This window comes from Gossypium arboreum, chromosome 7, assembly GCF_025698485.1.
Source record: "Gossypium arboreum isolate Shixiya-1 chromosome 7, ASM2569848v2, whole genome shotgun sequence".
In the NCBI taxonomy this organism is placed as follows: Eukaryota; Viridiplantae; Streptophyta; class Magnoliopsida; order Malvales; family Malvaceae; genus Gossypium; species Gossypium arboreum.
Window position 1 is genome coordinate 533,637 of NC_069076.1, and position 12,442 is coordinate 546,078.

At 34.1% G+C, this 12,442-nt stretch overlaps 1 protein-coding gene across 1 annotated transcript; it reads right to left on the reverse strand.

Annotated features, from left to right (window-relative positions):
- Nucleotides 1-581: 581 nt before the first annotated feature.
- On the reverse strand, nt 582-2,494 carry LOC108465755 (uncharacterized). Its single transcript, XM_017766140.2, has 2 exons — nt 2,187-2,494; nt 582-920 (listed from the first exon to the last, which is right to left on the reverse strand). Exons 1-2 carry the CDS (start codon nt 2,336-2,338, stop codon nt 860-862), a joined length of 213 nt encoding a protein of 70 aa, XP_017621629.1. The 5' UTR covers nt 2,339-2,494; the 3' UTR covers nt 582-859.
- Between the last annotated feature and the right edge of the window lie 9,948 nt (nt 2,495-12,442).

A 12,442-nucleotide genomic window follows, 5' to 3' on the forward strand; every position in this document is an offset into this window, starting at 1 on the left:
TTTAGTAAAAGAAATTCTTGTAGTCTACCTACTAAGTATGAAAAGATTAGACCATATGTACTTAAAACCTTGAAATTGGATCAGAACTTGAAGTAACTTCAACACCAAAATAACCTAAACGGATATGAATCAATCCAAATTTTAATAACAGACCCAATTTTAAAAACCATGCTGAAATAGTCTATGAATACTTGGATCCCCTTTAGCTTGCATCAGAAATTAAGAAAATGTCTTACAAAAGCACCCATGAAAGTTCCAATCAGGTAACTCCCTTATTTGTGTATGATTTGCCAATTTCCTTACTTCATTAGAAGGTGCTACAGCTAAACTTAAGATACAAACCGTACGAAAGCCGACCATGGAAAATCTTTGTATCAACACAAGACCATGGGATAAGATGATCCATTGAGCCGTATTGTGTGCTTTTCTCTTCTCTCACAACTTATCTCAATGCAGTCAAATACAATCCATTCAATAGCATAGACCTCTACTTCTCATTGTAATTCAAATTTGATCCTTGAAACTTGGCCTCATTGCTTGCCAGACAACCAAACCCGGATTAGATAAAAATGCACCTAAACTTAAAATGATGACTGTCTTCTTCGAGCAGCAATAGTTTTACTATTTTGTTACAGTATTACATACTAATCAAACAAAACCGACATTTGTAAGTATCAACTCTCAAGTAAAGAAGTCTGTCTATAAACAAACCGAAAGAAAAGTGAGACGACTAAATTAAGCTGTTTTGAAGTGAAGATATACCCAGACATTAATCAAGATTTATTCTAAATAAAAACCCAGATATTCAAAACTGTAAACTGTATATCATCATAAATAACCCAAACTCTCTATAAAGAAACTAGTCCTTCTTAGGAGGAACCTTGGACTCCAATTCCTTGGGCTTTGCCTTCTCTGCTGCCCTGAAAGAAAACCAGCATAAAAATAACACGAGCAGTATAAACAGGTGGGAAGCATAATAGAGATGAGAATAAGTTTCCAGGTTAAGTGATTCATGGACAATGATATTGTTTGAAAAACTTAATCCCATAACTAGATTTAAGGATGATAGGTAATGTTCTTAGAACCACGCAGTTACATACTTGCTCGACAAATTTAATCATGAAAAGATAACAGGTATGTGCCAGTAAGTTTAGCTATGAGTTTCCATCCATGTGCACGTATAAACACTCTTATAAGCAGAACTTGGTCTTATGCAATTTAGTTCAGCATATCCAGAGATAAAACGTGCAGTGCAGCTTAACTTTGAAAATACGAAGAAAGCCCAAGTGAAATGAAAACAGACGAAACTCAATAGCCAAGTTCTAAAGATATTATGAATTCCAAAGACCCCTCAGCCAATCTGGCAATATGATTACTGTTGAGGAGAGGACGGACTCACTCTTTGGAGAAGTCTTCAAAGTGCTCCCGATGGACCGCTCAATGGTGGAAGTATACCCGGGCTGTCTATGCACAGTTTTATCCCCAAGTTTTGTCTAACGACTCCGCAGATAGCCCGAATGGGGTCGCGGAGTGGGAGCACCTCGCCCACCAAAGAAATGCAAGCATTTGACCTTGGCAGGTTCGAACCCATGCCCTTATATGGCATTAGTGGGTAAGAATGGTTCCACTCACATTTCCTTGGTGAGCAAGGCGCTCTTACTCTGTGAACCTGTTGGGGCCCTCCATAGAGTTGAGAGACAAAACCTGGGGATAAAACCAAGCATAGACACCCTGGACACAATACTCCACCATTGAGAGGTCTGTCGGCTCCTGAAGGTCAACACTTCAAAACTTTTACACATAGCGAGTCCAACTTCCCTCAACAGTTACAATTCTAAGTGTTTCTTTCCCATGCTATATCATCTGCAATACACATAAGGAGAAAAGAAAATCACAGTTCCAATATCATATCACTTTTATATCTTATTATTTTCCTAGCAACATCAACGATCTAATTCTTTATAAAGAGAAACCTTCAAATTGACTCACTTTTGGGAGCTTAAAAACCAATAATTCCAGACCCATAAATATTCTAATAAGAAGCTTCTTTCTTATAATCATCCAACATTCAACAGTACAAAACCCTATACTTCATACTGATTCCACAAGAAAACCTACTGTGAGCTTTAAAAAGAAGTTAATTGAAAAAAAAAAAAACAAATAAGTGAAGTCGAGATAACGCTTACTTGGAAGCAGCAGAAGACTCTTCTTCAAGCCAATTCCTTATATGTTTAACGTTGCGCCTAAAGATCGCAGCGGATTGTTTAACGTCGCTTCGCAATAAAAGAACCACTGCGCTAACACCTGCTACTGTTAATATGAAGTTGGTTAATGCCATTTTCAAACTCAAAACTTCGTTTTACAGCGAAAAAATTCGACTTTAACTTCGAAGACCAACAATGGAAGAGCTAGTTAAGTGAATTCAGTTGAAAGGGTTTTAAATTGGGGATTCTCCTTTTTCCTCTTACAATCAGGGATTCGAGTAAGCGGGCTCTATTAATCTTTTGAACCTCAGCCCATTTTATTACTTTATTGGGCTTTAAGCCTCTGTAGAATTTCAGATCCATTATTTTTACTTGAATATCAATATTTGTATATTTAGTATTTAGTCCTACTTTTATTTCTAAAAATTCAGTCCCTCTATTTCTTGAATTTACAAATTTGGGTCCAATTATTATTTTTTATTTCTTAAAGTATCTACCGGAACGAGCCCTATAACTTATCCTTCGCATTCTGTAAACTCATTAAGGGGTAGATGCTGATCATAAGTTTTAAAGCTGCTCCATACTAAGGGTTCAATTATTAACACCATTAAAATCATTCTATTAATTTTGTTGGTGTAACATTTTAAAATTTTAAAAATACTCATTTGGTAACTATGTAAACAATAAAATGATGTTGTAATGGACATGATTTTCATAGAAAACTTTTAACAATATTAACAATTGGACTTACATTTTTAATCAAAATAGAACGATTAAATTCTTACAAATAAAAGTAAAAAAAATTCCAAATGTATAGAGTATACTGAAAAGGACAAAATAATTTTGAATATTATATTCAATTTTACCTAAAATTATTAAAAATAATATAAATATTACATTTAATTAGATTAAAATTATAAAATAAATAAATTTTATAAAATAAAATTTATTATCATCAAACAACGTAATTATATTCCATATTCAATTTTTATTAACATAGCAAATAGTTTTACAATATAAATTAAGCATTCTAAATTCTGCACTAGAAATTTTGTATTCAAATCACTTTTAATTTTTAATTTATCAAACAACATTTTTGTTAGGAAACTTTTAATCCAATTTTTTTATCTTTTCCTATTGTAAGAATATTAACTTTTTATGTAATCACGGATAATGTTACGGTGAGAACTAAGTGATTACAAGGTTTTAATGTTTTTCAGTCTCAATTATCGAATCAGTAGAAATTTAGAGTCTTAATTAATGGTTGTCAATTTTTAAAATCTCAATTTTAAAATATATCTTTTCATTGGATTCGCCGAGGTACTATTTGGTCACTTATCAACTCACTCGAGTAGTCTTATTTTATTCAAACCCTCTTAAGTTTGATGTCTTTCCTCCTTATTTATTAGACTCTTGTACGAGTACAAAAAGAAATCTTAAGATTGGGAGTATGAAATGAGCATTAAAATTTACCCACATTTTAGTGTTAAAAAAGAGTTACAAAAACAGGATAATTATCTTCTTTTTCAGAAAAATAACTCATTTTCATTATATTTCCATTCCAATTTAATCTTTTCTAGTTGAATCCTCACAAAATTTGAAAGCTGATATATGCACAGTGCTCACCTTATCTGCCATCTACTACATTACAGCATTTGAATGGTAATTCAACCAGATTGAAGGGAGACCAAAAATAGGTATAAGATATTGGTGATAATATCAGATATGGCGGGTCAAGGTGATATTGGCACGGCTCAATCAGACTAAACGACTCAGCCATTTAGAGATTTGATCTGACTACACCGTGCCAACATAAAAATTTCAACTCAATATCAAGCAGATGAACCACAAATACACAGTCCCGCCATTGAAGCAGAAAATAAAAATGAAGCCATATATCAGAAAGTGGTATATTACTATAATAAAATATAGAATGGTTAGGATTTCCAAACCTTAGCTTTATATAAGAAAAGTGTACTGAGCTGTTTACAAAGAGAAGGTATAATTTTTTCTTCTATTACACCTAATTTGCGTAAAGGACATAACTGAAGGACCCTCATCGTTTATCAAAGCATGCATCATCATTGCTGATGATCTTGGTAAATTAGGAAACAAAAGCTATTAAGCTTGCAATTTCAGGCAGAAATTTAGCTTCTCTTTTCGATATAATCAACCATATTTTCAGTTCCAAGACCTCTAGTTTTATTGACACAGGAAATCTAAGCATGGCCAAGAAAGAAAGAGAACTTATGTTGGGGTTTTTAAACAAATTATCCGGAGAAAGTATGAAGCTCAGTTAGGAACTTAAGCAACAACGTAATAAATCCGGATAAAAAATGAAGAAAACTTGAATTCAAGTCTGGAGGTTTTTTTTGAGCAAACGAACTGAGTCAGGCTTAAGGAAAAAAAATGAAAGCAAAAAAAAGAGAAAGTATTTGGATGAAATTCTCATAAATTTTCATTAACATTGAATGACGGCTTAAATGCAATACATATACTAGACATTTAGCTAGTTAATACAAAGCAATTTGTCACCTGACATTACCTACTACCACTAAGTAACATTAGAACTTAAAAAAAATTGCTTTCACACAAAGGTAAACTGATTTATCAGTCCATCAGTACCTAATTACATCAAAAAACAATGTCAACTTAGTTTAAATCTGACTAAATTACAAAATAATATTTAAGGTAACTAAACAGAATGAAATACGATAACAGCAATGTGCTTCAACATCTGCATGCATACTTCATGTGCTGAAGGTATGGTTTGATCTGCTTCTCTATACTTCATCCGCATAACTTGTGCTATATAGTTAGCTCATTGGCTACTTCATTTGTTGTATGCATACTTCATTCGATAATAATATAGCAGTTTGATCTTCCAGCTTGATCTTCAACACTTCATCCGTATGACTTGTGTTGCTTGGTCTGCTCCTTGGCTGCTTCTTGTGCTGCATGCAGGCCAGCTTCAACACTCCTCATTGGCTTGCATGCTGATAGTTCTGACTGATCCCTTTACAACCAGCATTGATTTGAGTTTGTTCAAGCTACCATCAACATTTTGCTTGGCTCGAAACACCCTCTTCACTCCAATAACCTTCTTGTTGACTGGTTTTAGAACTAAATCCCGAGTTTGATTCTTGTCAATCATGCTCATCGAGCATGGCCTGCTTCCATCCTTGTTGAGCTTCAGCTTTTTCAAAGTTGATTGGTTCAACTGTAGCCACTTGAGCTCTCTCATAAATCTCAGCCAATAGTCTAGTGCCTTTGACTGATTCATCATCAATGTCCATTTCAGGACCATTTTGATCAGCTTCAGCTTGATCAGTTACAAGATCTTCAGAGACTTCATCTTTGATACTACAATCAGATTTCTTAGAATCTTGAGTTCTTTTCAGAAAAACGTTCTTATTAACTTCAACAGTTTCCCGAGCTTTAGGCTTCTTGGTCTTATTTTCCAGCTCTTGTTGCGATTTTTTCTTTGCAGCTTCTGCTGAAGCCAACCGGTCTTTGAGATTCTTCCGTTCTTCTTATGCTTGCCTCAGTTGAGATTAAACAACATAGCAAATAGTTTTACAATATTAATTAAGCCTTCTAAATTCTACACTAGAAATTTTGTATTCAAATCACTTTTAATTTTTTAATTCATCAAACAACATTTTTGTTAGGGAACTTTTAATCCAATTTTTTTTTATCCTTTCCTATTGTAAGAATATTAACTTTTTATGTAATCACGGATAATGTTACGGTGAGAACTAAGTGATTACAAATTTTTAATGCTTTTCAATCTCAATTACTGAATCGGTAGGAATTTAGAGTCTTAATTAATGGTTGTCAATTTTTAAAATCTCAATTTTAAAATATATCATTTTATTGGATTCGTCGAGGTGCTATTTGGTCGCTTATCAACTCACTCGAGTAGTCTTATTTTCTTCAAACCCTCTTAAGTTTGATGTCTTTCCTCCTTATTTATTAGACTTTTGTACGAGTACAAAAAGAGATATTAAGATTGGGAGTCTGAAATGAGCATTAAAATTTACCCACATTTTAGTGTTAAAAAAGAGTTGCAAAAACAGGATAATTATCTTCTTTTTCAGAAAAATAACTCATTTTCATTATATTTCCATTCCAATTTAATCTTTTCTAGTTGAATCTTCACAAAATTTGAAATGCCATCTACTACACTACAACATTTGAATGGTAATTCAACCAGATTGAAGGGAGACCAAAAATAGGTAATAAGATATTGGTGATAAAATCAGATATGGCGGGTCAAGGTGATATTGGCACGGCTCAATCAGACTAAACAACTCAGCCATTTAGAGATTTGATCTGACTGAACTGAACCAACATAAAAATTTCAACTCAATATCAAGCAGATGAACCACAAATACACAGTGTAATGGCGTAAATTCAATGTTATCGGAACAGTGGTTTCGTAACCACAAATCCGATTTAAAGAAAAATTTATTTTAATATTTTTGCTTGAAAATTTATATGATAGGAAAATCGTATGAAAATATTGATAGGAAAATTTTATCGATTTAGTGATTAGTTCGAAAAAGAAATTATTGAAGAAATTGGATAAAATAAGGTATCGGGACCTCTATCTCGTAAAACCGAGTCAAAAATAATTTTATAAATATTTATGAAATGTTATTAATGTGGTATTAAAATTTCGTTAGGAAATTTTAATGTTTGGGTAGTCAATTAAATGAAAAGGACTGAATTGTAATAGGTGTAAAAGTTGCTTGAGTGATTAAATAGCTTATTAGTCTAATGAGAAAGGATTTAAAAGGTAATTAGACCCAAAATTTATTTGGGCTGGCCGGCAAGGGTCTGCAATCAGCAGAAAAATTGATAAATTAAGGGTAAAATTGGAATATTGCAAAATTAACTAAATAAAACTAGGACTAAATAGGAAATATCTAGATTTCTCTTCATTTCTCTTCAATTACAGCAGCTAAAAACGCCATAGGAGGTTTCTCTAAGCTGGTATTTCATAATTTTGCACCAAGTGAGTTAATCCTTGCCTTTTCTTGTAATTTTGTGTTTCTAAGACTTTTACAACTAGATCCTACTATTAAATTCATTAGTTTTTGATTTCATGGATGAAATTTAAAGTCACCATGGTTGAGTTCTGTAAGTTTATGATGAAATAGAATGAAATTAAAGCTTTAATTTGTTTATGAGATGATTTTATTAGGCAATTTCAATGGAAATTGATTTTGGGACCTAATTGTGAAAATGTTTGGAATTAAAGTCTATTGCTGAAATTCTGATTCCTAAAGGTTGTAAACTAGTTTAAGGTGATAGAATAAAATGTTAATTGAGAAAAATCAGCTCAATTGAGAGGCTAATTGAGTAGGGACGAAATTATCATTTATTAAAAGCTTAGGGAAAAATGGTAATAAACAGCTTGCACTAAAACAGTTTGGACAGCAGCAGTAGACTAACTTTTAAAAATCACCAAAATTGTAGGAATCGAATTAGAAGATGAACAAAATATGTAATTAAAGCTTATTGAGTCTAGTTTCTCATAGAAGAAATATTGTAAGCAATGGATTTGTAAATTTTGAGATATAATGAATTTTGTGAGACAAGGTCAGAATGAATTCAGGTTCCCTGTTCTGACTTTGAGAAATTATAAAAATTGAATAAAAATAATTAGGGACTTAAATTTATATGTCTATAATTCTGAATGAGTCTATTTTAATAGAAACAAACAAGAACATCATTTGAATTCTGTATAAAGAGATAATTTATTTTTAGTGAAGAAGGGTCAGAACTGTTAGACAACAGAACAGGGGTGACTTTGAAGAATAAACTGTACTGATTGGCTAAACCAAAAATTCTGAAAATTTTATGGTAAAAATATATATGAGTCTAGTTTCAGGAAAATTAACGGATCTTAATTTCGAGTTCCGTAGCTCAAGTTATAAATAATTTAGTGACTATGACTCAAGTAGACAACTTTGAATGAACTATAAATAATAGTTGAATTATAGAGAATGTTGCATATGAACATGAAATGTATTAAATTGATAGTTAAATTTATTTATTTAGATCCAGAAGATTCAAATCTGAAGCTAGATCGAGGAAAGGAAAAGTTCGGGATTAATAGATTTTTCTGTTTACAAACAAGTATCAAGGTAAGTTCGTGTAACTTGAATTATATTCTTAAATTACTTGGGATTGTATGTTTTGATATGAATATGATTTGAATGTTCATTATATGAAAATTTATGAAACATTGATATATTTGATAAAATGGGAAGAAATCCGTTTGAATGAAAGGAAAATTTGATGGATTTCGAAAAGGAATTGACGGTAAAAAGGATCTAGCCGGACGGGTGATCCTATCTGATATAGCCCTCCCAAGAATATGTGTAAAATGGATTTAGCCGGACGGGTAATCCGAATTAGGGTCTCAATTTAGCTTGACTGGTAATTCAGATCCAAGCTCATTAGAGTAATTGTCGTTGCGGATTTAGCCTAGACCGATAATCCCGACAATACTCTATGAGTTTATATTGCGAGGATTTAGCTCGATGGTAATCCCGCCAAAGGTTGAGGTTCATGAGTGTGCTCTCTGAAATGGAAATGTCGCACATGAATATGAATTGACGGACCGGAATTGTACACTAAAAGTGTACCTCTGAAAATCCATCGAAATTCGATAAATTCAACGGGATAAATATGAAAATAATAAGGAATGAAAATCATGGTATTGATGAGTACATCAATCATGGTATATATATATATTATTGATACATGGAAATTATTGTACTAACTTGAATGTTGAGTTTGTGCATGTTAGGGTAATAATGCATTGAATGGATATATGAATGTTTATTATATTGTATTGAAAATATTAGGTAAGTATAATTCTTGTTACATGAGCTTACTAAGCACAAAGTGCTTACCCGCTTCCTTTTCCCTGTTTTGTAGTGTTAAGAGCTTGGAGGTCGGATTTGGTGGGAGACACATCACATCATCAACCTCGGGATTTCGGTATATAAAGAAACTTTATTTTGGAAATCAATGGCATGTATAAGCTAACAAAGTAAATGTTAACGTGAAATGAATGTAAAGTTAGCCATTAGTATGGTTAACAAACACAGTTATAGATATGTGATGATGTTATTTTATATAAATGCATGAATCTATCATAAAAATATGTTGAATTGATTTGGTTGATGTGAATTGGTCTCGATTTAATATTACAGGAAGGTTAGATATTTATAAAAGGGCTATATTGAATATAAAAAAAAAATTAATTAGAACTCCTAAATACCTGTACCCTATTCCGCAATGAATACGGGTAGGGGTATTACATTTATTGGTATCAGAGCTACGGTTTAGCCGGTTCTAGGACCGATGTAGCAAATACGGGATTAGCTATACATGCCATTTAAATTATTATTGATAGTGTGATATCTCCTGACCATTTAAAATGTGTTTTTCTTATAGTAATGTCATCCGACCGAGCTCAATCTGAGGAAGCTAGGAGTCATGCTCCGGCTTCAATACAAAGAGAAGAAACTAGCAGTAGAAGGCCCGAGACAGAGGGTCGAGGGGAGGAGGCAAAAACAGCCTTCTTTCAAATGATGAATGAATGGTTTAATCAATACTTAAGAACTAACCTCAGAGTGCAGCAAGTTCAAGCTTCCCTCCCGCTCCTTCACGGTTCCCGAGATCTCACAAGGTGCAGTCTGAATCATCGAAAAGGAAAGCTCCAGAGATAAAATTCGAAAATATGGGTCCGAAGAATTTCGAGCAGCAGTTGATGATGATTCCGAACGGGCTGGATTCTGGTTAGAAAATACTACTCGGGTTCTGGAAGAATTATCTTGTACACCAGAAGAATGTCTGAAATATGCCGTCTCACTACTAAAAGATACATCTTACCATCGGTGGAATACTAAAGCTTCAGTTGTTCCGAAAGAAAAAATTACATGGGAATTCTTTCAGACCGAGTTCAGAAAAAAATATATCAGCCAGAGGTTCCTTGACCAAAAAAGAAAAGAATTTCTTGAGCTAAAACAGGGCAATAGATCAAGATCTCGAATATGAAAGAGAATTTGTTCGATTGAGTAAATATGCTCGAGAATGGGTACAATCGGTGAAATGTGCAAACGATTCAAGAAGGGTTGAATGAAGACATTAAGTTCTTGATCGAATTCTTGAAATTCGAGAGTTTGCTACATTGGCGAGAGAGCTTATAAAATGTAAGAATTGAGCAAAGAAAAGAAACAGTGAGAGGGAAGCTCGAATTTTAGTAAAAGACCGATGGGAAAATCCCGTTTCGCTTCAAAGAAATTGAAGAAATATCGGATCGTTCTACTTCACCATTGGGTATTCGGGCAAAGAGCGAGGTTCTCAACGCACTAATCCAAGGCCTTCTACTCCATCGGTGACCGGTGTTGGCGGTGTTGGCACTCCTAAACCGAGATGCCGATCTTGTAATAAAGCTCATTTTGGTGAATGCCGATTTAAGAGTGGGGCTTGTTACCGATGTGGTTCTTTTGACCATTTCTCGAGATTGTCTAGAAAGGGTTGAAAAGAAGTTGAACATATATCGGCCGAGTAATCTAGTTTCGAGGCGACCACCTCGACCATCCGGTAATGTCGGTGGTAGTCGAGGAGCTACAAAAGATACTATAGGTAGGCACGAGGTACGAGCACTGCTAGGACATATGCCATTCGTGCGGAGAAGATGCTTCACACCGATGTTATTATTGGTACATTTTCTTTACTTGATACTTGATATTCTTGCATTGTGATCCCGGTTCTACGCATTCATATATATGTGATAAACTTGCAATTGTTAAAAATTTATCTGTTGAACCTCATGAATTTGTGGTTAAAGTCTCAAACCCCAGGCGATCTGTGTTAGTGGATAAAATTTGTAAAATTGTCCACCGATGGTAAGAGGTTATTGTTTCCGGTGATTTGATGTTACCGCCATTTGATGAATTTGACGTGATATTGGGTATGGATTGGTTAACCCAAAGATGATGCGGTAGTAAATTGTAAACAAAAATATATTATGTTAAAATGTCAGAATGGTGAGTTGCTCCGGGTGAAATCTGATCAGACAGAGGGGTTATCTGATATGATTTCAGTAATGGCAGCACAGAGGTATGTCAAAAAGGGGTATGATGCTTACTTGGCTTATGTACTCGACACCAAGGTATCTGAGTCAAAGATACAGGCAGTTCCAGTGGTATGTGAATTTTCTGATGTGTTTCCAGAAGAATTACCAGGATTGCCACCAGAAAGAGAAGTGGAATTTTCTATAGATTTGATTCCGGGAACTACTCCGATCTCCATAGCTCCGTACCGAATGGCTCCTATAGAATTAAAAGAGTTAAAGACACAATTGCAAGAGCTTGTTGATGGGGTTTTGTTCGACCGAGTCATTCACCTTGGGGTGCTCCGGTTGCATTTGTGAAAAAGAAAGATGGGTCTTTGAGATTATGTATCGACTACCGGCAACTTAATAAAGTAACCATAAAGAATAAGTATCCGTTACCGGGATTGATGATTTATTTGATCATTGAAAGGTGCTACTATGTTTTCAAAGATTGATCTTGATCGAGTTATTATCGATTCACGGGTAAAGGAGTCGGATGTGCCAAAAACACCTTTAGAACCGTGTACGGGCATTATGAGTTTCTAGTTATGCCGTTTGGGCTAACTAATGCACTGCGAGATTCATGGATTTGATGAACCGGATATTTAGACCGACTTAGACAGATTTGTAGTAGTATTCATTGATGATATTTTGGTTTATTCTCGGGATGAAGAAGAACATACGAACATTTGAGAATTGTATTGCAAATTCTACGAGAGAAGCGGTTGTATGCTAAATTTAGTAAATGTGAATTTTGGCTTGAGAAGTGAGTTTTCTTGGACACATTGTATCTGCCAAGGCATCGGGTAGATCCAAGTAAAATCTCACTATTGTCAATTGAGTCCACCAAGAATGTATCCGAAGTTAGAAGTTTCTTGGGTTTAGTGGTTATTATCGAGATTTGTACAGGATTCTCTATGATAGCTTCTCCAATGACTCGATTATTGCGAAAGATGTAAAGTTCGAGTGGGTGATGAATGTTAACAAAGTTTCAACCGATTGAAAGACCTATTAACGAAAGCACCTTATTAGTGCAAACTGAACCGGTAAGGAATTTGTTATTTACTGATGATGCCTCATTAAATGGTTTAGGTTG